The following is a 27,727-nucleotide window of genomic DNA, read 5'->3' as shown; positions in this document are numbered from 1 at the left end:
GCAATAAAACGGGAGACAGTCAAACCATTCGTACAATGTAGCATTTACTTTTGTAAAGTGTACACAAAATACACAGAAAAATAATATCTTTTTATAATTAAATCAATAACAACACTGAATGGTATTTGCAATTATGAATATACACGTTGCATGTCAGATCATGTTTAAGTATTTTTTCGTTTCGTTTATTCAGATAAAACAAACAACACAAACATGCAACACATACCACAACCAATGTTGCCGAAGCATATAATACACAAATTTACAATACAACTTGATATGTTTATCATCAAGAGTTATAACTATAATAGTATAAAATATAATATATGTACATGATATGCAAGCTAATGACACATATATAAAAACAACATTTTTTTTAGTCTCGACGAATCTATATGTACATATCAATATTTCCTTTATCTTTTCTTATATAATACACGTTAAAAGATGAATAACAGTAAATTTGCAACTGCTTATCATTTGAAAGTCTATATAGCCTGATAATCTATAAGAATTTCAAATTGAAAATAGAATAAGGCTTGTAGTGTCCAGTTGAATGTAATTTCGAATTTCATGATCAAAATGTAAAAATAATAAAAGAAAATCGAACTAATTTACATTTTTATTTTCGACCGAAAAAGAATCCTTCAGTAATAATTTTCCATACTATAGAGAAAATCCTGTTACTTTGCTATATTTTTAAACCATCATTGTACATGTATATTGCACAAAAAAGGTGTTGTGATAATAATACATATTTTACTTTGAACACCACACTTCTTCTATGATCACATATATCAAACAACCAGGTAATACATAAAACTACTTAAATATCCATTTCAATACATTTCAGACGTCGAACGTGTTAGTTAAATTTTACATCTCTTACTACATTTACATCTTTTGATCCACGCATACTTAAAGTATTCATAACGTCCATCGTTACAGAGAAACTCAATTTCTCTGGTCTTTGTTCTTTTCGGATAACAACATTGTTTTTCTTTACAATTAGTACAAAACTTCAATCTGTACGCCCGTACACTGTGACAGTCTTTGTAAGAAATTCGTTCTTTCTTTGTTATCCGTGTTGTCGGAGTACACTTTTTCTTTCGCTGAAAAAGAAATGTTACTATATAATAGGCAGCGATCAATTTTACAAAAATAATCGTATAAATGAATCTTTTAGTATATTTTTATTTTTTTTATCGTGGTAAGATTTTTTTGTGAAATGTGCCACATATATGCAAAAACCAATTTTGATAAAATTCCATCAAAAACTGCCGTTAAAAACCCTTCATAGGGCTATCAGTACAGGAGTAAGTGACCACAATCAAAGCATATTCTGCACTTTTGTAAAATTCATTTTATTGCTATAGCAATAATAGTTATCAAAGGTACCAGGATTGTAATTTAATACGCCAGAAAGTTGTGCCAAATACGGCTTAGGTAATATATTCCTGGAATTAGAAAATCTTCGATAAGAACGATCTACTTTACACGCTATCAAAAACATTTTTTTTTAAATAGCACAGATTCTGCCGTGGTAGTGATCGCTGGTAATAAGGGAAAATTTTGCGTAAAACATTGCAAACAAATATGTTATGCCACTTTCACATTAAATTTTACATCTATATCGTATACTTCAAAAGTTGGATAATGTTTTTACAATAAGCAGCATACGTCAAAGTTGTAACCTTCCTGCACGAAGAATCGATTTAGTTTTTCGTCTTTCATTTTTTTCGCATGCAATTGCCCGTCATTATACCAATAAACTAAATACTCTACGTCGACATTAGATGCTTTTAGACGCAAATAACCAATTTCCGGTTCCGTTCAGATAAACCAAAGGAAGTAATCATAAACAACAGTTTTATCTAATACCTAATTTAAAGATTTTACAGAATAAATATTCAATCACTGATAAAGTTCATTCTGAAGCAATCATGACCATGAAAAGAAATGTCAAGTAAGGAATGAAAGCCACGAAAACTAATTACATTCATCAATGGGTTTAGTTTCAAACACAATTTATCAAATGAAATAAATATCAAGATAATATGCCTCCGCTTCTCGAATGTTCTTTAAGTTTTATTAGTTATACAAGCTAACTCAATCTTATAACCGTCTTAAAACCTTAATGTCAGTGACACAACCAGATGTTTAAGCAATGTATGTACATTGATCAATTCTTAGTCATCAGAGTTAACTGATATATAGAACTAATTGTCAAAGTCAATGATACTAATCCGAGATTGAGAAAAGACAAACAAAATACGGAATAGTATATGTATATTAACGTAGATTATAGGGCTACATCTATTTAAAAAGTAACCTAACTGGTTATTAAAACATCCCATCAATAAAAGAAGTTGATGTTCCATGCACATATTGGATATTGTTGACAACTTCAATGACATAATTCTTCTATCATAGATGAACGCAAAATAACTTGTGTTCATCATTTGATATAGGTGTATTCGCGCAGACCATTACTTTACTTTCATAGCCTATATAAAGTGATGTAACAGTATATACAAATGTACAAGGAACAATGGTGTTGACTGCGATACGCTATATTTAATTTTTTAATGCTGGTATGATGAGTTAATTTACAACCACTGGGTCGATGCCACTGTTGGTTGATGTTTTATTCCCCGCGGGGATCACCAGCCAAGTAGTCAGCACTTCTGTGTTGACATTATTTCTCATTGATATGGTCAAAATTAAAAATTAGCTGTAACAAATCTGAAGTATTGAAATACGAAGGCTTTTCTACCTCAGGAATGAATTACCTTAGCTGTATTTGGCAAAACATTTAGGAAATGTTGGTCCTCAATGCTCTTTTACCTCGTACTTTATTTGGACTTTAACAATGTTTTTATTCGAGCATCACCGATGAGTATTTTGTAGACGAAACGCGGGTCTGGCGGAAATATAAAATTTTAATCCTGTTATCTATGGAGAGTTTATTGAAAGAATGACTGTAATATTTTTTCTGTCTCTGAAGAAATAACATAAAAAATTTGGTGCACACTGAATAACGCGCGTAGCGGGTTATTTAACATTGTGCACCACATTTTTTATGTTATTTCGAATAGACAGAAAAAATATTAGAGTCATTTCTTATAATTTAATCCATGAAAAAACGTTGATGACGTCACGGTCACATGACTAAATTATGTAACAAAATAACGTCAGCCAATCAGAAGACGCGTTACATCCAAATTTAAATTATTATATGTTGTGCAAACAATATGTGCTGAGCAAACAGTATATGCTTTGAAAAAATATATTATGATGAATAAAAGAAGCATTCGGAAACTTTTTAGCAGATGGTATCCGACGTGGGTCTGTATTTATACATCGAATTACTTTGCAAGTCCGGTTGGATATTATGTTATGTTTTATATTTTGTGGTATGAATTTTGTATGTTTGGTACATTTTACATGTGTCTTATTTGTCAGCATAGTCGAATAACTCGTGGTCTACAGTGTTTGTGAGTTTAATTATGTTGTTTGTTTTCAAGACTTAGTGTGTTTACTGTTCGGTCTTACATTATCTTGCTTTTAATATATTTTATATATATGTAAGTAAAAGTTCAGATAATAAATCAGCTGTTTCGTTTTTATGATTTTAAGCACATACCCGGTATATATGCACCGGATTTAGTTGTTTATGCACAGTTTTGATTAAAGAGAAATTCAAAACCCGACATATAAAAAAAAAGATGTGGTATGATTGCCAATGAGACAACTGTCCACAAGAGACCAAAATAACACAGACATTAACAACTATAGGTCACCATACGGCCTTCAACAATGATCAAAGTCCATACCGCATAGTTAGCTATAAAAAGCCCCGATAAGACAATGTAAAACAATTCAAACGAGAAAACTAACGGCCTCATTTATATAAAAAAAAATGAACGATCGAAAAGCAAATATGTAACACATAAACAAACGACAACCACTGAATTACAGGCTCCAGATTTGGGACAGGCACATACATAAATAATGTGGCGGGGTTATACATTTTAGCGGGATCCCAACCCTTCCCTAACCTGGGACAGTGTGTAAACAGTACAACATAAGGCATGGTTAAATAAACAAATGGTAACATAATTACAAACACAGTTCAGTTTTTAAACTCGATTCAGTTTTTATATTCTTGTATTGGTCAGAAAATACCTAAAACAACACCATTAAAAACTAAATCCAATCTTGATATTCTTGTAAGTGTATATTGTGATTAAATTTTTTTTTTTTAAATTGACCAGTGGTGATATAAAAGTCGCAGAAAATACGTCATTTTTTGTAGCGTTGGTACGTTTGTGTGACGCTCAGTTTATACTTCATTCATGATGTACTGGTGAACTGTCGTTATTTCAAGGAAGGTGTTCATTTTTATTCTGTAGTTTACATGTTGTAATGTACTTTTATATTATTCATTTATGTGCTTCTCTGTTCTGATTGCTCTTGCTTTTTTCTATTGTGTCCATGTCACACAGTGTTGTCATTTTAGCGGTATTTTGCCACATAAGCGGAAGGTTTCATTAGCCATAAAACAAGGTTCAACCCATTACTTTTTTTCTTAAGTTGTCCTGTACCAAGTAAGGAATATAGCAGTTGTTATCAAATAGTCCGTTTTATTATGAATTATGTTGGTGTTTTTTTTGCAATTTAGTGTTAATATTTTATCATTGTTTTACGCATATAGTTGATGTGTTTCTCTCAGTTTTAATTCGATATATCGATTTATGATTATCGAACATCGATATACTACTGTTGCCTTTATTAATAATTGATCTGCACCACTAACTAATACTTCACAGAAAGCAGCCGTGATTCTTTACTAAACACCCTTTCAAAGGAAACTTGATGTCTCCGTAAGTCGATGGTTTGATTTCGAGATATTTCTGTATATTACCTATTTGAATGAAAATATGTTTTGGCAAAATTCAGGAGTTTCGTCAGCTATGGAAATTTTGATAATTGTTATGTCAAAACTGTTGCAAGGAAATCCAAATAAATTTAGGAATACACAAGAAACTTTAGATAACCAGGTGGGCAAGTTAGATGCAAATATGTCTACAGTACAGATAGATTAAAATACTGTCAGTAATGTTGCATAAGATTTCATTGTCAACGCTTGTACATGTTAGATATATATATGCATATGCATATATATTGGTTGGACCGCAGTCAAAAACATAGATGGTATAATGTAGCTTTACTCCATATAATTGGAATCGAAAAAGTAAAGGTCTTTTTGCTGAGTGAACAATAGAACGAAGCTAAACTAGGTTTAAAATCATCTAAATAAATTTAAAAAAGAAATCTAGTTAAAAATATCATGCATTGGTATTTGCCCTCACCAAATAATATAATTAAAAAGTTTGTAAACCAAGGACTTTTTCAATTTATTTTATCGTACAACTCTTTAATTTAGACGGATCCTTGAAAATACATTAAACCTCGCCAAGAAGTGCGACATTTACTACTTTTAATCTCATTTCTGCCTGGTAATTGGAATTTTTAACGTAATTTAACAAGACATCCAGAATAAATATTGTGATAGAATAAGAAAAAATAGACCTTAATTTAACCTACGACAAATTCAATTATTGAATGTGAATGTTCATTCGTAATTGAATATTAAGATACAATACGCATTGTAATAAATGAAATAGAATCCTAGGTTATACTTCATTGATTGAGTACAAACAATATCATGTAGGTCTCTATACTATTTCTATTTATCTTAACAACTAGTTCTTTTCGAGATCAGAAACGATTTCTGTAGAAATCCATATCAACTTATTCATATCGTGAAGACGGGACAAGCAAGAGCTCAGTGCATATTAATAACACGTTCCAATACAAATCAAATATATAAATAAACTTGAGTCAATAAATTGTAGTAAGTTAAAATTTGCAAATGAATAATTTGAATGTACAGTGTCTACGTGACGTCGTACATGTTAAAGCATCACATAAACTTCGTGTATGTTATCCAAACGATAGTCAGCAGTTTAAAATTTTCTTTCATTGTAAAAAAAAAAAGAATAAAACCTTATCTGATATCTAACTTTCGGATGCCTGAATTTAATTTAAAACCATAACTTGATACGTTTTAAAACTACTGTTCCATCGTCTTTAGTGGGAGAAACCTTTTTTTTCAAAGTGCACTCTTTTTAATTTGACGTTGATTATTATTATTTCTAAAAATGTATTTCTTATTTCTATTTTCAGATATTTTTTAAGAGAAATATAAAGGCAATCGCAGTATACCACTGTTAAATAGTAAAAATTCATGGTGCGGGAGTTTCTCGCTGCATTGAAGACCCATTGGTGACCTTCGGCTGGTGTCTGCTCTATGGTCGAGTTGTTGTCTCTTGGCACATTCCCCATTTCCATTTTAAATTTTATAAATCGATTTAACTAAAAAAAATCCGGGTGACAAATCAAAACTGAGAAAAACACGATAAGAGGAAACAAAATGAAACATCAGAAACTCTGAACTGTCACAAAAACAAACGCCAACATACAGAGAAACGACTACATGATAACAACTGCCATATTCCTGAAATGATTCAAGACATTTAGTGAAAAAATTGTGGGTTAAACCTGGTTGTATGGCTAGCAAAACCTCCCTCTTATATAGATATACATGCAATATAAACTTACATCATTACTATATAATACTGTCCCACATGGACGTAAATAACACAACCTCGTATCTTCCTTCCGCCTGCAGTGCTTTGGTGCCATACGAACAGATATTCCTACACCACATGTGACTGAACATTGGCTCCATTTTGTTTCGTTTAATGAACAGTCGGTGACACTAGTCTGTATAACTTCATTTAATTGTTTAGATTCTTCAACTAAAAATAAAAGCGAGAAATAAAAATATAAATATTAACCCATACATACATATTTGTAAATCTTTGTAATTACTCCAGGCAACTGAAAGAAATCTCCCGTATTTCAGTTAGTCATAACTTTTGAAATTTGTATGTTATTGGTCTGATTGAATTTGACCTTGGGCGTTCCTGGTGGAGGTAAATCCAGAAAAGCGCTCCAGACGCACACAATTTAATAAAGTTGACCTAAAAAAAAGTTTAAATTTTTAGATTGACCGGTATGCATGAAAGACTGAACAAACCAGATCCAGATATATAAATGTGCAGAAACTACTCAGACAAACCCATAATATACATATCATAACATGCACCGCAGCTGTGGAAACATATCTAATTCAATTTAAAGACTTTCAAGCCAGAGATAGATACTTTCAGACATGTGTGTGCTTATAAAAACAAGATAGTGACAATCTTTAAATTGACAAGTTTGAAAAGTGAATGGATCTTGAGATTAATATTGATTGAACTATGTCTGGCGCTGACGCCACTTCAAGCACTATTGGCTATAAATATCATGGCAGCTAGTTTTTATTGGTTAAAAAACCGGAGCTCCGGTTACTGGATTGACGATGATAATGAGCTGCAACCCACAACCGGTCTGAGAATACTCGCTTTAACTCCACTTAGAATTGGACTCAAGTCCTTTGCAGTAGAAACAGCTTAATGATTTCAGGATGGAATAAATGTAATTTTACAAACTGGGGGATGCTGTCAGTTCGAATGCCAGACTCTCACTGAAGTAAGAACTCCAGAAAACATATTTTAAATACAAATTTATAATGTTACAATTTCATAATAGAAACGAGATTACCAAATGGCAATGACATAAAACAATTCGCACCGAAAGGATAAAAAAAACACTTATAACAATCTGTCACTTGAGTTTTAGGCTGAATAGCGCTAATTGAAATGACTGAAGGATTAATTATTCTTTACGTAAGAAAACTTAAGAAGCATGTAAAGCTGTGACTTTATCTATTCTATCTTGAAACAAATTCCGGACTTTGTGAAAATAAACTGACTATCATAATTAATTGTTTCCTTGTAACACAAAAAAGCTTCATAAAAAAATTATAATTTATACTTTGGCTTACAATTAATGCAAATAAAATGATTTCAACAAAATAACAATTAGATTAACAAGATAACTTAAAGGACAATTTATGACTGAGCAGTTTGTCACTAAGATTCCTAAGATTTAAGAAAAACTAACTTTTAGAATAGATTCTATCGAAGATGCATAATTTACAATTCTATCGAAGATGCATAATTTACAAAACATTCGCTATCACAGCGCCTGGAGAGAACCACCAAACTCCCTGTTAATAATTAATGGAACAAGAGAAAAAATAGCCAGTATGCATTTTTAAGAATCCGTCATCATATGTGAAAATGCAGCATCTCATATTGGAGATAGTCTTTTATATGATATACAGTATTTGTACTCTTATTGTGGATATTGAGACAATTATTTCTACGTTAAAGTAAAATTTTAAATCTCATTTTAACAAGTTTCTTACCCCAAGTGGGATTATTTTGCGGACGTAGTTTGTAATTGTTTGCAATATGTCTTGGTATTTTGTTAGACTCTGTTTTATTTGGTTTCAAACAGCTCCATTCCTTACAACATTGTCCTCTCACAGCCATCAACTCAGCATTGGGGCAAAATATCATAGACGGCTTCCGGTATTCTTGTGGACATAAGTCAACGCAACCGTAATGTCCATTTTGACAAGTGCAACGATTTCTACAGTTATCGTTCAGATAAAACGTGTCACCATCATTGTATGTTTTACCATTGATCACACAACCCTTTGGAGTATTAGCTGAAAAAAATAACATGCTTATTTTAATTTGTACCATATGTATAACAACGTTGTTTTCGAGATCATACCGCTGAGTTGACGTCTTTAAAACACAGGACAGTATACCACTATCAACAAACAGATAACGATATACAATGCAATTAACGTTCTTCTAATTAAAATTCACAGGGGAGATCTCTCTTGAAACTGTCTATAATTTGATTTATTGCAATTTTCTAGATGGCAAAAATACCAAGGCATATGTTTGTAAAATTTATTTTCTATGAATGAAATTAAAAATAAAAATGCGTTTGCAATACCGATTGTTAATAATTTTCACACAGTATTGTATAAACATGATCGAAAACGTTTAGATTTGTAGTTGCATTGTCAATATAAAACAGACGTTACAATGTATATAAAATTATGTTATCACAACAACTACTAATGGTTTGAGCGCCGCAATAAACGCTCTTCAAATTCTATTAAATAACACAATAGTTGTATAGAATTAATAGAACTACCATTTCGTTTCACAGACAAACCATTACAAGAACTAAAGAAAACCTGCAAGACAAGTAAATTATATATACTTAATCTGTGTTGATACACTTACTTCATATTCTCTTGTGATCTGCAGATAGATCAATACTTATCTTAGAATTATGAGACAAACAAGACGAATCGATTGTTAATTCATTGATAATTGTTCCGTATTTACAGCCACAAAGGTAATATAGTGCCATATGAAGATACTATCTTTTGTAACATGGCCGTAAAATTCATGTCAGATAAATATGTATATTATTTGAAATTGATTAATAATTTTGCATCATATACAAATCATTGTATTACTCTGAGGGGAGAGGACTGAAATATTTGTGGTTAATTTTGCGTCTTCAATACACTGTGCATCTTGTCACTGACTGTAATTTTGAGTGAAGATAAAGATATGTTTCAACAAGTTTTGTTTTAGCTACAGCCGTTTATACCTTCCACAAAACAATTTTCTTCTATACATGTACATGTATTAATATTGAAAATGATTAGTGTTCGGTGTGAGCCAAGGCTATGTGTTGATGACCGTACCTTGACTTATAAAAGTTTACTTTTATAAATTGTTACTTAGATGGAGAGTTGTCTCATTGACACTCGTACCACATCATCCTATAACTATGTATTTAGACGTATAATTATAATTGATTGCTATTAGATCTGATATATATGTGTTTAATATACAATATAAAATTCGCTCATTTGAATATTACTGTAAGTATTTCTACACGTTGTCTGGTTAGTATCTTAATTTCTTCCATGTTAAATGAAATATTTGTCACTGGACATGTGGCAACCAGCAATTAATCACCCATATTAGTTTAACTAGTTATTCATATGTGTATGATTCTCGTTAGTATCTGCTATCTAAATATAAGTGTTAAAACAATTTAAGGTCATATAAGCTACTAGTAGGGAACTTGTCATGGAATTACGCTTTCAGTAAAAATACAATTCACTTTTGATTTTATTATATATGTTTCTTCATGATACCACTGTTTCCTCTTTATGTGCGTGACTTTTGTTGCTCACAAACTAATAAACTATTTTTTATCAGATCAACGTTTCATAATGGTCTAGACGGTATTTGATGTTGTTTAATGCAAAGACGAGCTTTGCGTGCAATTGTTTGCACTCGCCTGTATTTTTTCGCGTGTCTTTTACTTGAAATATGATTCCTTTTATTTTTTCAAACTCGATCTAAAATTCAATAACAGAGAGGGAACAATACTTATTATATTCTCCATCTGGTCATGAAAAGTCGCCCGATTCATAATCCAGGAACACAAAACAATTGCAATTTAAACTAATCAATGTATCCGGTTTTATATCTTTTTTATTGAACTGTTATACCATAAAAAGTCTGCTTAACTAAATTGACTTCGTATCATCAGAGGTCATTTCTGCCATAAACCTGGTAAAGCTACAACAATGGGATATTTATATGGATCATTTATTGGAAATAAAAGCTTTGATTTTCCCTTTTTATTTCATCAATGCATTTATGGTAGGAAGTCTTCCTGAATACAATTGTACTAGTTCGCAACAAGGCTGTTTACATACTTTGTGTTTTTCGACAAATCCATACGAGTATTTAATGGCAGTATGGTATGAGAAAGTATACTAGTCTAGTGTACCACAAACATATAATGTTTACAAAAGGAGTAGGTTCGGTAAGACACCTTTTTGGCCCCAAAATATAGCAATTTTACAAAATTGTTAAAATATAAACTTTTAGCTATTTATTGGAAAGTAGAATACTTCTGCTACATAAATATGTATTTTTTTACATTTCAATGCACATACATCAGGAAGTCATGCTAAATTGCTAAAGTCATGCTAAATTACTAATATCTTCATTAATTTATGTTAGCATTTGAGTTAATTGTAAACCTTTTCCATCTTAAATGGAAGTGGCCACATTTGTGTTCATTCTTAATATTTAAATGTAAGTTGTATTTGATAAAAAAACCTAAAAAATATATATATTCAAGAATGAGAGTGAACACAGCCACTTTCATTTTTGACAAAAAACATCCGAAAAGTAACATATTATGGCATATTTGATAGATTTTTCATGTATATATATATATATACACATGACTAAATCAGTTCAAATGTTCCACATAAAATAATTGAATCAACTGAAGTAGACACTTAGGTGTTTAAAAAGTGTCCAAAACCTATTATCGGATGAACCTGAGATATGAGGCCAAAATCGGCCCTCACCTGACCTATATTCCATGTGGAATGATCGAGTGTGTGGTTTTAAGGCACCGACTTCAATGCGTGTGATTTTAGATCGAAAAAAAACCCAGTTGTCCAGCTTGGCATAAATTCATAATGTCCAGTATCATTGATAAGAAAATGTGTCACGTATGTTTTTTACAGTCTATTTACATCGATCAGCATTGGTTGTCAAAAGGTAAAATGTACACTAAAAGTATATACAGCCATTCGAACTATACTGTATAGTATATTCAAATGAACTAGTTTATTTTATGTTGTTGTTAAACATTCATTTCAGTTGTTATCAATTTTGTTGGATTTTGACTAAAATGTTTCAGAGCTTGTCCGATTTGACATATTTAACTTTAGATGTATTTTATTATTATTAATCATTACTAAATTATCAGCTGAAAATCTTATTGTAGGGCTTCTGAGACACAATCGTGTTTTCTATTACAAAAATCTGTATATGAATTATGATTCTTTAACATGGGATAAATATGATTACCATTTTTAAAATAAGCTATTATATAACTAAGTACCGAGTTTCATTTTTGCTACAGTTTTTTCATCATTCCGTGACAATACGTATCCACAACCGGTCCGTGACGATTTGTTGTTATATGATCGAGTTTTTGAGCAGATTATGGTTCATTATTTCTAACCTTTACAAATGCCATGCTGCGCATTAGGTAATAGATCGCAGTATAATCCTTTATCTGTGTCACACCTGTCTACAGCACTACACGTGTCACCGTACTGTCGTGCACACATGTGACAACAGCCACATCCATCTATCACACGTGGTACACCATATTCACAATTTAGCTGTTTCTGTGGGCAATCACAAACTCTTGGACACTCGCTAGCTATCTGTAAAATAAAAAAATATTTATATTTAAATTTCGGTTTACCATTATTCTGAACAAGCAGCAAAAAAGGACAGCAAATATTGATGGAATGGAAAGAAAAGAAGAGAAGTAGAAAAAGTCTAGTGTGATTATTTTCAGTTTTAAATATAAAAAGATAGAGAGAGCTAAGAACAGGCACCTTTCGAAAGAGATAGAGATATTTGATATGTGACTAAATACTAGGCTAAGCACAACCTTTGGCTACAATAAGTTTGCAATTTTACCTATCGATGTGCATGCAGTGATAAAACATTTCTGTTTTATGCTTGCATTTATAAAAGTTGCATAGCGTATCCGGATAACTTCTCCTACAGTGAACCATAGACCTATGTGCTCACATGGTCATCTTTGTGTATTTTTAAATAACACTTTGAATCTGCGGGGTCATCATGTTTGTCTCCATGACACAATAATATATCAAAGAAAGTCCTACGTTGACTTTGTTATAATATATGCAGGTATTTCAGATTGGAGTGCGGGGGTATCACTTAGTCTAGTTTTCTCCTTTTTTCATATTTTTTATATTGTACACTTGTTTATAAGATGTTTCATGAAGGAAAATTGGTTATGTTATATTTGAAATGATTAGACAATTACGGATGATTTATAGTTCCCATAAGTAAAATTTATTTCCATAAATACAAATAATAATTACTATCTTATACGTCATTTTCTGCAACACTGGGTATTCCTAATCCGTCTTAAATTATTTAACATGCACTGGATTTTACGAATTGTCATTTTTGTAAGATTAATTGACATTTTGTTGTCAAGTTTAATGCCATGGAAGGAAACTGAATTCTTGCTTAAATAATAACATTAAAGATACAACGTTAGAATAGAAGGCGCAGCGTTGTTAGTTATATATATATACCAGTTGAAGGCGAAATTTCTAAACGCAATGCAAATTTTTGCAGCTTTTGAAAACGTAAATTGATTCAGAGATATATACATGTATAGGATACATTGTATATAACAACATTTAGACAGCAACCCAACAACTTCAACACCCCAAAGGACCAAAGTCAATTTGAAAAACCCCCATCGCATTCACATTTACTATCAAACAGATGGTATCTATGGAATTTAAAATTGCAGAAAAAAACAGTGTATCAAATGCGACTAACTTTATCTTATATAAATGACAGCGACTCAAAACCGTGGATTGCAAATATTTTTATGAAGTTTAATTTCAAAGACCAAAATTTCATCCTAATATGCCCCTGATATTAATTCAATACAAATTAAGCCTCTAGTATCATGATCAACATCAAAGATGTATCAAGTCATTATTGTTAAGTTACATACAAATGTCTAACCCTGAAATATTTACAAAGATTTAAATTTCAACTCGAACAATGAATATTTTCACTATATTGTTATCGTCTAAAAACTTTAAACTTTTTAAGCTAAACGGCACGATACAAGCGTTTAAACAAAATTAAAACAGACAAATATGCATTGAAGACTTAAAAGGAAAATTGATGTCGTTATATTTGGTAATTTAATATTAACTCATGAAACTTAAGTTTTTTAAATCCCAAGCGTTGATTTTTTTTCATGAAATCTGAGACTACTCTATAATATTCGCAATCGATTAGATTTATGAATATACGCATATTTTGAAACTTTTCAAAAGAACAATAACATTTTAAATTGTTATTGTACTTTAAATCATGGTTCCCAGGGTAAAATATCGAGTAGTACACCTCCAACGGATTACATATAAAGACGTCATAAGATAAACGGTCTTAGAAAAACGTGACTTTCTGCAATGTAAAATATAAGAATGGAAAAGATTTTTTGTTTTGAATTGATGATAGTCACATTTATATATATTAATCTAAAAGATTAGAGAGATAACAAATTATTTAAAAGAAAAACTATCAAAACGAGAAGCAATTATCGGGAAACGAGAACCTTTTATCGGGAAACAAGAATCTATTATCGGGAAACTAGAGGCTATTATCGGGAAATTAGAAGCTGTCATCGGGAAACTATAAGCTATTATCGGGAAACGTGATAATTAAGATCAAATAAATGATTGGAGGTATTGGAAATGAATAATATTGGCAATTTGTTTTATTGGCTATGGCTTGGCGTTCAGGGTCGATGGTTCATACTTTCTTAGTTTGCTTCTTTCCCTCTTAAAAAAGTCAAAATATGTAAGAAAAGATTCAAGACAAAGTAACTTTACACATCAATGAATATTGTATGTATTTTCGATATAGCTATAGATGTCTTGGATATTTTCATTTCCTTAACACTGGACGTTAAGCAACCAACAATCAATCATTTCCTTGATTTGTACAGGTACACATGTACCTACTTTTCACCCTTTTTTAAATTATGCAACTCATCCTACAATTTCATCTAGTTCATGTTAGTAGATTATTCAATTTTTTTTAACTTATCCTTTTACTTCATATCAAGTAAACTTTTAAATTTGCCGTAGATGGTTTCTGACGTGATTTTATTCAATTTCATAAAACGGTCGAGTTATCACGTGATTTTGATAAATCTGTCCAATCAATTCAATGATTACCGTTAATGGGTTCGGAAGTTCTATGGGAGCTTTCAGCAGTCAAACATGAAATTTTCTATATCTATACACATAAATCATATAAAATGGAAATTGTAGCTTTTAATCTTATATAGGTGCCCTTAATTGTTACAAGACAGCAGAATGTCATTAAATGAAAGTGTGCATATTTTCAGTTAGCACATGATGTTTCGCTTCAACGGGCAGCAAACGCTCAACATTTGAGGTTTGAAAACTTTGAATGTAGGTAACAATCAAGAGAACGCTCGAGAACTGATATCGACCAAGGATTGATAATATATTTGATATCAATAATGCCATGTTTAATATGATCTTTTTATCATATGCTTCAACAATAGAGCTAAATCCAAAGTAGGTGGTAACAGTCTATGGAAGAAGCGTATCGATAAAAACTTTTCATATATCACATAGCGATATTGTCTAATATCAATTGTAAATATGCAGACATTCCATGCGGAAAATGTTGTTATTGGCAACGAAAAGTTACAAAAAAATACTAACTTTAAAACTTATTGTTCAAATATAAACAACAATTGAGTCTAAATATACATTCAGAAGTTAGTTAGAAGCGTAATTTTATGTCCGTGTAAAATTTGAAGTGCTGTGTTTATCTTATATACATAAGTAAACAAATGCTATAATTTCTTATATCAATGCGATACTTTTAAAATATCATAGCGGTGTTTTTTTTATATCAATATTAGTACTTATTATTCTTGACATGCATTGTGACGTGTCATCGAACGTATTCATTTTATATAAGAAAACTATAGCAGTTATATTAGAAAAGTATCGCATTCATAATTTTTTGATATCCAAAATCATCGCTATGATATAAGACAATTTGAAATATCGCATTGATATAATACAATATAGCAGTATCTTTGACTTATAGGTGATTTTGGCTTAGCAAACAATTGAATTCATTTCAATTGCATTCCACTGAATTTGCTACATGATATAAGTTATAGAATGTGTACATCTACAAATGATAAATCGTGCATTTATGTTTCATTTATTCAACAATTCATTTTTTTCATTTAAACACACCTTGTTTGTTAATACATAAAATAATTCATGGAAGTTATACACAAGACGCAAATCGTGTTAAATGTCACCCTGGTTTAAGAAAAGTCATTACTGTATGTCGAGAAACATTCGTCTGAAATTTCCCACAATGCAACTCGTTGATATAAGACAATATCGCTCGTTGATATAAGAAAAGTTTTTATCGAATCGCTTCTTCCATAGACTGGGTAAATTTAAGTAAATATATTTTACAGCTGATTCTTGTGTTTAGTTTAAACATATTTTATTTGCTGAATTAAAGCAAAATGGATTAGACACAAGTAAATCATACTTATGAAGTCTTTTCCATAATACAATATAAAGTTACAATAACAGTATAATATAATGGACATGCATATAAAACAAACAGTTTATACAATATAATACTAGCTTTCATATGTGAACAAAGAGGAGACAAAGTAGAAAAGGAAAAAGAAAGTTTGAAAAATCGTATACCTCTGTGACGATGACTTGTGGATTGATGACAACGATGACGTCCTGTGACAGCAATAATAATAACGCTCTATCAAGGCATAAGAAATCTGTTTGACCTTTTTATGTAATTCTGAACTTGTTTGAAAATTTGAATATTTTGTTCGTTCGAGAGTTCCAAGTGTCCGCAAATTAATAGTTTTGTATCTAAAACAAAGTTTTCAGATAGCCAGTTAAGGTTATCGAATAAGTTTTTCCTACATAATGTGTATTTTGGGCAAACGAAGAAGTAATGGTAGACATCCTCAATATCGGACCCACAATGACAAGAAGGATCATTTATAATGTTAGCTCTAAATAGGTCATTGTTCAATGGTGAAGCGGAACATCGCAATTGCGTTAAGATAATATTTAATTTCCTTGGGCCGTACAAATAAAACGTTTCAATTTTACATTCTAGACTATCGTTTTTTAATTCTTTCTTAAATTTAGAAATAGAGTCGACACTGCGAATTTTTGGATCAAGTTTATTCCATTCACGTATAGTAGAGGGAATAAACGATTCAGTAGTAAGGGAAAGTCTACAAAATGGAACAATAATATCATGACCATTTCGCAACGGGTAGTTGGTTGTACTTTGTACACAAGGAGGTACTAGATTACAAAGATATTCTGGTGCATGCTTTTGGTTCATGTTATAAAACATCTGTAATTTTCTTCTCCTTCTTCTTTCAAAAAGAGATTCCCAGCCAACCTCAGAATATAAAGTTTCAGTTTTTGTAAATATTGGTAGACCTGTTACTATTCTTGCGGCCTCTAATTGTAAATTTTCTAATTTATTTGAGTAGCCTATTCCACAATTATCCCACACTTCCGTGGCATATTCGAAAATGGGTCTTATAAAAACTAAGTATAGTTTTTCTAAATTATTTCGAGATAATCGATATTTAAGTTTACGTAATACATTTAAGTGTTTCTTTACACTTGTAATTATACTTTCAATATGATTGTTCCATTTTGCGTCACTACTGAAATTAACTCCCAGGTGCTTATGAGATGTACTTAAAGGTATATTTTTACCATTTAAGGAAAAGCTGAGGTCTGGAGTCTCAATATTTGAAAAAATCATAATTTCGGTTTTATCTGGGTTAAATGACATAAGCCATTTAGAAGACCAAACATCCAGCTCTTTCAAGTCGCGATCAATAACAGATCTAATCTGTTCTCCATCGTTACCAGAATAGTTGAATGATGTGTCGTCAGCAAATAGCCGACACAGTGAAGTAAGCTTATCAGCAATATCATTAATATATAAGACAAAGAGAAGAGGGCCCAGAACTGATCCCTGGGGGACACCAGCTGAGACATTACAGAAGGAAGAAGACGAGTTATTTAATACAACTCTCTGTTTTCTGTCGTGTAGATAATCCTGAAACCAATTCCATACGTTTCCGTCAACACCATAAGCTTTCATTTTATATATAAGACCCCTATGCCAAACTTTGTCGAAAGCTTTAGAGAAGTCACAGAATACAAAACAATTTATATCTTTTTTTTCCAAGGAGTTTAATATGCAATTATATATTTCTAAGAGTTGATGAACAGTTGAATTTTTAGGGAGGAATCCTGATTGATACTCATAAATTAATTTATTAGCTTTTAAATGATTGTATAAGTGCTTAAACACAACTCTTTCCATAACTTTTCCTACACAACTTATTAAGGATATCGGTCTATAATTTGATGGCAAAGATGAATCTCCCTTTTTGAAAATGGGTATCAGATTTTCTATCTTCCAGCTAGTTGGGTATATTCCCTCTCTTAAGGATTTATTAAATATAATATGGAGTGGAACTGCTACCTTTTCTGGACACAGCTTTAGCATCTTATGACTGATCACATCAGGACCAGATGCTTTGTTTGAATCTAATATCTGAATAATATCTATTATTTCTTTTATATTTACTTGAATATCTGAAAACTTACTATAAGTTTTTGTATCAAATTCGGGCAAATCAACATGATTCTTGTGTAGTGCTCTTGCATCACTGTACCAGGAATGATGATTGGTGTTATGAACTAAATTAACTACAGTACTCATGTTAGTCTTGTACGGTCAGTTATCCCATGGTTAATTGAGAGCTCACAAACATGTTTACTTCGTATTCCTTGTTTTGCTGTCCGCAGTCAAGGACCTGTGATTCGGTGGTTGTCGTTTATTGCTGTCTGACGCATTTATTTTTCGTTAATTTTTTAAGGCTTACATCGGGCTGTTGGTTTTTTCGTTTGAATTGTCTAATATTTGACAATGATCTAGTGTAACTTAATTCACTGTATACACTGTATAAGGTTTTCGTTATTGTTACGTTAGGTGGCCTATTATATTATTATGCTTACATCCACGTCCTTTGCAATTGATCGCTAGTAAAAATGTGTCTCACTGGTAATCATATCATACCGTATAGCGGGTTATTTTCGCGGGTGTAAAATTTCGCGATTTTCATTGAACAAGGTATACGAAATATTTTAGCGGTTATTATTTTGGCGGATGAAAACTTTTATTAATACTTTTGCATGTACACCTTTAATTTGGCGGAATTTATTTTGGCGATTTTCTTCTATCCGCGAAAATAAGCGAAAATTTACACCCCGCGAAAATAACCCGCTATACGGTATTTCCTTATATCAGAAAAAGCAATACAGTATACAGATACAGCATAGCGATATCTGTAGGGCTGTATCTGTATAGTAGAACACACAATTGCAGGATAAAAAGTTATAAGTCAACTAAAGGTTGTCGAGACAAATAAAAATCTTGTGATAAGACTAATCGAAAGGTAGACTAGAAGGGGAACACGGAGTAATATTGGCATTGAATTCATATTGAAGACTGCCGGAATTTTATAAAGACTTCTTAGTATCCATATAATTGAAAATCCTCTAGATAAAATTGAGAATGAAATTATGTTGAAACAGATGACTTTTTGATAATCTTGTTTGTTACGTTGATATATATATAATTAATTTGTCTTTATTCTTTGTCTATTTTTAAAAGGTAATCCGATTCCGGAAATATAATTCTCAATATAATGAATTGGATACAAAATCCGAAAATCCTTTGACAGATAAATATAAACACACTTGCTTCAGATTTCTTAATAACTGATTACAGCAGAAACATATTATGTGTCTCTGAAAGAGTGTAAATTTGTAGTTTGAGTGGTTCCTTTATATACTAGTATTATAACAATTGATGACAAACTTATAAGTAAAATGTTGTTTAAATACTAAAAACAGACTGTCTCTAAAAGGTGTAATTGCAGAATTATCTGGGTTGTCTTTTGATAAAATTTAGAATGAAAATGGGGAACGTTTCAAACTTCACCACAAGATCTTCAACACAGCAAGAAAATCCCGCACCCAGAGGCGAACTTTCGAAATGTTACCCCCTATACCCCGGGCAAATGTAGAATAACGAAACACACAGTAAAATTTGAAAAGAAAAACTCAGTGTATGCATGCATAACACTACAACAGGTTCAAAATGCCAGTTTTTTTTATTTATTTTTTAAAAACTTAGGTTTCAACTCCTTTAGGCAAAGTTGACCTTCTATGTACTTTTTTATTAGGGGGGAGGGGATATTTGTTGGTCGTAAATAGCTCTTCAACTGTTATATACAGCCCTGACATTTTAAAATATTGAGCATTGAACTGGTGACGAAGATTGATCAAGAAAAGGGCTTCGGATGCATGAAATTTTTAACATGTTGTTTTCTTTTTAAAAGTACTAAAAATTATAAATATAGTACCACATCTATTACTTTATTGTTGTATTCATAATAAGTATCGGAGAGATTCCTCGTTATTTAATTTAATATCTTAATTTAAAATTATAGACATTGTTGCAAACAACTGTATATGTTTAGTATTCAAATAAAATCTATATTAAATAATTTACAAGTTTGTTTGGGATTTTAAACGCACTTAATAGTCTTTTCTGGTTGAAAACCCTTGCTACCACCCTTTTCTGTTTACAAAGATTTAGAACTTAATTAAACATTTGCACCATAATAAATTATTGTATAATAATTGAGTCATTTCTAAACCGGATAATACTTATTACTTCTAACATTTCAATAGATCACATGAAAAGAGATTCATAAGATTGCATCTATGACTTTTTATATTAAAAATCTTTTCTATAAAAATGATTAAAGTTTTTATTATTTGGTGAGAATTTCTCACCTTTTTTTAATAGGACTTAAATATGTAAATAGCGCCGAACAAAAAGTTGACTTTTTTATCGAGTACAAAGCCATACATATGTATATTCTATCTGTTATAAAATGTTATTTGAAAATTTTATTTATTTTTTTGATATAATGGTTAACTAAATAAATCAACTTTTTACTCTGATGCAGAATTTAAAAAGATTGCAATGCAATTTTACATTTGTGTTTGTGAACTTCAAAACATTAACACTTCTAAATCAAATAGTTCATGCTGCTTTTCCAATAAAACTTACATGTAAGAGGGTGCTAAATGTTACATAAACCAAACTTAGTTTGCGTGAATATTATGAATAAATCAAAATGTGGGTTATACACATCATGAGATGTATACAATATACATGTACGGCGAGACTGCAGCTCAACGACAAAAACAGACATATAAAATTCATCAATGGACCGATGTCAAAATGTTAAAAGCTGTTACAGTAGACCCTTTTAATCCCATTCAATTTGTGAATAAAGCAACAACAACAAAATCTGTTATTAACACCAAATTCTCTAAAATACCCCAAAAATGTGACGTAAGAAAAGCACTTCATGATACCAGGTTCTTCCTGTGTTGCGATATTCGCAGGAATGAGGCCCCTCATGGGGGGTCCTAGTAATCACATAATCACCATTTTTTTGCCAATATAATCACATAATCATTAAATATTTGCTTATCTTTAGTAATCAAATAATCATAAACTAAAAATACAGTCCTAGGTAATCAAATAATCATGAAATATTTGGCTTAATAATCAAATAATCATTAAAAAAACGGCCAAGTAATCACATAATCAAAAACCCCATGAGGGCCCTCATGGATATGTGGTGTTTTGAAAGTATCGAAGGTTTTTCATGGTAATTCATCGAATAAATTTAGAATAAAGCGTGGTCTGATTCCATGTAATTATCAACTATCTACCAGTACCAAGGCAAGAATTTCAGATTTTCCGAAAGTCCATTCTTGAAACCATATGGTCAAAAGTACGACCGTCGATTTTTTTCTAAAAATCAATATATTTATTAGGGTGAAATTCACTTCCAGGAATACGTTTCTTTCAGGTGTACAGAGCTCGATTATACAGTTACATTTCTATTGCTAAGGGTCGAAACTGAGTCTCATGGAAATTTTAAAAATCACCTTTAATAAATACCTCGGCGTTACCATAATTTGCACTATTCATTTCGATAAATGTACAATATTAGGTCAATGTCATAAAAATATAAACTTTTTTGTATGAAGCTGAGAAACTGGGGAAGGGCGAGGTTCTACCGAGCCCTACCCCAATTTGGCGCCGAGTACAAAAAAAAGTTTATATTTTTATGACATTGACCTAATACTGTTGTTATACTGCAACTTATTAAATTAATTAAATGATAGCTTTTTTAATTGTAACACAAATATCAAACTTATTTTCATCCCTTAATGAACATCTGATTGTGGAGAAAGGGTTCTATGATGGAATTGACATTTATACAAAATATATATATATATAGCTATGTTACTATATTTAGGAAATAAACACAACTAGTTGCAGTATAAAGAATTTTCAGTATACTAGTGTAAAAAATATTGTGCAAAAAACGCGAGGTTTCAAATCTCTTGCGACCGCGTGCTCATCTATATGTATTTTTATGGACTTCTAAACAAAAGTTTGATGTTCTTAATTATTCTGTCGTCCTGGGTTATATCCCCAATATAGAAAAAAACTAATTAAACTTGCCTTTCCACTCAATAAGTTTAGTATTATTCTTCAATAAAATTATTCGAATTTTAGAAGCACACGAGAAAAACAAATGGCGTTTATTAGTTCCAAACCTATTTTGCGGCGCACATTTAAAGTGTAAGACTTTGTATCCAAACCTAATTTCGGTTTGAGCAATGGATGGCTGGACTTAGGGGATTTAATGTAAAGTTAAACAGGAGGCAAATCTCGATTCCGTCAAATATCATCAGGCCGGTAAATCTTAACAAATAAGAATAATAATTGTAATTAATTTGTTGATAAAATTAAAGCTGTGTGCTGAAATTAAAATGTCGTCGAATAATTCTGTCGTTAGGTTACTGTCTCGTTTACGATTATCCCAGGTCTCTTTCGTCCATAAACAAGCAACAAAAATACAACGCTAGTACCCTTTAAATAAAATAAATTCAACAACACCAAAAACAACAATAAATCTTGTTCTTTAGTTACAATAAAAAAGCTTAAATTTAATAATAAATAATGTTAATAAGATTAATATGATCAGTTTTAGAAAATTGACAATAAGGTTTTCGGTTTTGTAGAAAAAAAAGAAATTAAAAAAAAATCGTTATAAGTATGTCATATTGCTTCAATGTTTATTTAAATGCTTGCAAAAACAATATCTTGTTTTTGTGTCAATGTAACAGTGTTTTTTTTTAACAGAAAGTTCCGGGACTGCCTTTTAGAGCCCCTAAACTAAGTCGTCAATTTTCAAGCTGCAGTTCATGTAGTTTTTGGCTTCTGCATTGCACTGTCGTTTTCAATCTAATTTCAAGATTGGAAATGAAACACAATTCCCTAGAGATTTCAATTTCTTCGCCGGCAATTAAATTAACAAGACTTTATGACTCCTTACGCCAAATATAAGTCGCAGTTTGTTGATTTCTCTCAGACACGCAACCAGGAAGACTGTATGGATCCGTCTTAATGCCTAACGGAAACTAACAATTCGCAGTAGAATGCAAACAGCAGTATAATTTAACTGTAATTCATCATAAAGTTTGTTCTCTATAAGGAAAATTAATTTTCAAGTGACGAGTTGATTGAAACATTTTTTTTTCTTTTCAGCAGAAAGTCTTAAAATATATGTATGACTCTTAGACATGCAACCAATTACGGAATGTAGTTTTGATTCTCTAGGGGGGAATACAAAAACCCAGACATGTAAATCTATCAGTTAAAATTACCGATACTAAACGATTTTGGAATCTCAAGATGTTTGTAGTGGTTTTTGAAGTTATCTTTTGTATGTAAATGCAGAAAAGCCAACTTTAGCATGGTTGGTATTTAAGGATAGGTCTACTTTTCTTAAACTAAGATTTATGACCGAATCATTAAAATGCGTTGTCAGAAATATTTAACTTCTTTATTTTTCATCTGTCCTTCATTTCTTTTTTTATTATACGTTAAAAGTTTCCAGAGTACAGTTCGTGCCCACAGTCAGATAAGTTGAACGTTAAACTATTTAAATATCCTACACTGGTGATTTATACAACTTTCAAGTCCTATACCATGTATACTATGCCAAAACATTATGATCATATAATGATGAATATTTGAAATGACTAACAACAGCACACATAGAAAAGTTAAGACTGAGCTACATGAACCTACACCAAAAACCGGGATTGATCTTAACCTTCACCTAAAAATCAAATGTCATATAACCAAATCGACCGTCCTTATTCCACTCTAGTTCGATCACTTCAACCGTACCTTGGTCAATTTTGAGTAACGTCAATAAAAAAAAATAACCTAAGTACATCGGATTCCCCTAATGAAAAGTATTGAATGCAATGTAATTACTCCCAATTGTTCATTTTTGCATACTAACATTAAACATATTACGTACTTTCAATGGTATATTTTTACTTTTAGTAAGGGGTACTCATCTCATTTGCAATGAGACGTTAACCAAAATCGAAACAAACTGTGCAATCAACATCATCGAAAGCACGTTAACTTGCGAGACTTGGCACATAAAATTTGAGTGGCATTTTTAGTTATAAGATTACATTTACGAATGCCAAAACTGAAGACATATGAAATTAATGATTTTGTAACAATAATGGAAAACAACTTGCAGCAATCATAAAAAGAAGTGGTTTTAAGATAACACAGAAATTTCCAATCTGATATATGTTGTCTATATAATTGATGAGTAGAACGTCGTGATGAAATATTAACATGTCGCCGGTGTGTCATCATGATCATTTTTTCTTTCCTTTTCTACTAAAAAGTTAATTCCGCTAAAGATGTTCCTTTCAACGTTGATTGTCAATCAAATAAATAGAATTAGGTTTCATCTGCTAGAAGACGCTTAATTTAGCTGAACTTCCTCGTAATTTAATCTATAGATAAGTTCTTATAGATGGCTTTTGATTTTCAGGACAATTTCCATCACAACCATTTATAAATTACTCAATCAACAACATTAATTATTAAGAAATGTCTGAAGACACAGACGTATTAAACAATGGCGGAAACGGAAAGGTTGACAACGACAGGCGATGATTAAAGGAAAGATTTCATATTGTGAAAACATTAATATCATCTGATTACTATACTTAAAACATATTTGCTATCTTCCGTGTCAAAGCTTGTTTTCATGATGAATGTAAATAACTCTTAGCTGAAAAGGTTGTCACTGTTGGTACCCGATCGCATTCCTTTTAGAAAGCACATACCGATGGTGTAATACTTAGAATTAATTTCGTTTGTTTAAAAATATGTCATCTACATATAATATATTGATTAGTTTATATAACGACTAAAAATATAACAATCTGATAGTAATTAGCTTTCCCAGAGGAATTAAAATTAAAATCTCTTCTTTAGAAAGCTTGTAAACGGTATATGTAATCCAAAATTCAAGTTAAAAATGTTAACAGGGCGTTTTTTGATTTTAGAATGACTAACTCTTGCGTCTTGCTGGTTTCTGATAATTTCAGATTAGATCTCAAACATCATATATCAAGCAAAATGCTAAAAACTTCCCTCATATAACCCGTCTCATATGAATTTTGATTATAATCCGATATTCGTACCATGTTAATCAAGTTTTATTACTTATCAATATATTATGATATTTGATTGCTCCAGTACGGCGACATTAATTAAAGGTTACAAGATGCCAGACATCGTTCGACAGAAGCACGTGGCACAGACTTAAACTGGTCCGCAATTCCATCTAAATATCCGCACAGAAAGTAAGTGTAGCGATAAATGAACACAGCAAGGGTCCAGTTTAACACAGACTAGAACAATAGAACTATGCCAGAGGCACATTAAAAAGCAGTTATATGTTAAAATAATATGGCTTTAGAAAAAATACTGACAATTCCAGATAAATTAATCTATTTAGACCATTTTTTTCTTGTCTCAAAAAAACTTTAGAATTGGGCTATGAGAATAAGTCATAAAGCATTTAAAAGACAAACGATCAAACATCTTTCTTTAAGTTGCAAATAGACGCATTTGGGGTTTACGAACATATAAGCTTAAATTATTATTCTGTTGGCATAAAAAAAATTTAAAGGTTAAATCACCAATCAAGTTCTTTTGAAAGGTGAAATTTGTTTTCGTATTTGTTTTAATCTATTTTTGCTATTACAAAATTAAAGACACCGATGTCGCTAATACCTTTTAACGTTAAAATCCAAGTGAATTTCTAATCTGCTGATATAATTTCATTATTATAGGTTACATGATCGATACTTTATCATATGTACATAGACGTTTTGATACATAATTAAACACATTTTATAAAATGTACATGCATTTTACAGTAACTTTAAAACTTATTGTTTTTGGTGTTGCTTCTAAATTTTTAAATTCCCTGTAAATTTTTTCACAACTTTTATAGACCTAGACGACATAGCTTGACCCTACAAGTACAACATTTAATGTATGTTACCTGACCTCTGGGTGTCTTTTGGTGTTTTTTGTGTGCTTCTTTCTCATTGATGTAATCAAAAACATTAAATTCATATTTTAAAAAAAAATCTTTTAGTTCAACGAATTTCATATATAAATTAAATTAAGCATCATAAGAAAAAAAATCCAGAAAAAAATATATTAACAGGTTTGTTTTCTACAGAAATAAACATAGGGGAAAAAAATAATGTTAACAAACGATACACGTAAAACATAGTTACCGCTCTGCGTGATTTCTGTTCCTTATCTCTAACATTAAAAAGCTGGCACCCATAGCACGGTTCTTCTGCGGTTGCAGTATTCACTAAGTTAGTTAAAAATCCATAAACTAAAATTGTCACAAAACATAAATTTTCCATTGCAAATATATATCTTCTTTAACGAGTTTTTCAATTATATAATCAACATTCAATTACGTATAATCCCGCTACATTTTCTCAATATTATGTATATCAATATCCGAGCTGAAAATGTCAATTGTATCAATACCGAGTCCTTTTAACTGACGTCTTACAGTTAAAAGATTAGAGATTACGTTAAACAAATTACTGTGCCGTGAGAAATCTATCTTGTATTTGAAAACACGCGAATTGCTCGGCAATTGTCAACGCGTCTCTATAAAGACATATACAGCATTGTTGCTAAAATCGATCTAGTCCATTTACAACAGGGTATAAAACATATATACGGATTAGTATTTCTAAACATTGAGATATATATTACAGCTTTATTTTAAAGATTTTCCTAGCATTTAATGGATATATGCATTTGACGGTTAGCAGTATGGGATTCTGTAATTAACTAAACGGAAGTACTTCTTGTAACTAATCACGTAGCAATCAATTAATCACTTGATCTGGATATCGATTACCCGATGTTTAAAGTAACTAAATTAATTGATAGGGTAAATTAAAAACAAAAGTTCTTAGATATTCAATGTTTGTGAAGTTTTTAGTATCACATTTTAATGCCAGTTTTTTGGTATAATAGAGATACTTGTAATATTTAGAAGTATCATTATAATGATTGACAAAAACTGTTTTTAGGCTATTCATGTGATATTTTCTCATTGTAATATTGAAGTGATTTTTTTATTATTACAATCAATGATTTATTAAAAAATTAATACAAATCCTTGCTGCACTACCTATTCACTTTTCAATGCTTCCATGCAGATCATATGTCTAATGTAATCTCACGAATCATCTTCGTTTCTTTCCAGTTTTTATAAGCTCACCTGGCCCAAAGGGCCATGTGAGATTTTCTCATCACTTGGCATC

General features: G+C 31.1%; 1 protein-coding gene across 1 annotated transcript; it reads right to left on the bottom strand.

The window, feature by feature from the left end:
* Positions 1 to 75: 75 nt before the first annotated feature.
* Positions 76 to 27,146, bottom strand: LOC134707642 (CCN family member 1-like). The gene is made up of 5 exons (XM_063567592.1): positions 26,669 to 27,146; positions 12,181 to 12,388; positions 8,447 to 8,752; positions 6,688 to 6,887; positions 76 to 1,112 (listed from the first exon to the last, which is right to left on the bottom strand). The coding sequence occupies exons 1-5, from the start codon at positions 26,804 to 26,806 to the stop codon at positions 870 to 872; spliced, it is 1,095 nt and encodes a 364-aa protein (XP_063423662.1). The 5' UTR covers positions 26,807 to 27,146; the 3' UTR covers positions 76 to 869.
* Positions 27,147 to 27,727: the final 581 nt, after the last annotated feature.

This window comes from Mytilus trossulus, chromosome 2, assembly GCF_036588685.1.
Source record: "Mytilus trossulus isolate FHL-02 chromosome 2, PNRI_Mtr1.1.1.hap1, whole genome shotgun sequence".
In the NCBI taxonomy this organism is placed as follows: Eukaryota; Metazoa; Mollusca; class Bivalvia; order Mytilida; family Mytilidae; genus Mytilus; species Mytilus trossulus.
Note: the sequence above shows the minus strand (reverse complement) of the source record. Positions and strands in the feature narration are given on the sequence as shown.

Coding starts and splice junctions, on each gene's coding strand:
- LOC134707642 (XM_063567592.1), bottom strand. CDS start 26,806: ATGGAAAATTTATGTTTTGTGACAATTTTAGTTTATGGATTTTTAACT. Junction 8,753..12,180: donor GCAGCATGGCATTTGTAAAG/GTTAGAAATAAT, acceptor TATTTTTTTCAG/CTAATACTCCAAAGGGTTGT. Junction 1,113..6,687: donor CAGTATTATATAGTAATGAT/GTAAGTTTATAT, acceptor TTTCTTTTTCAG/CGAAAGAAAAAGTGTACTCC.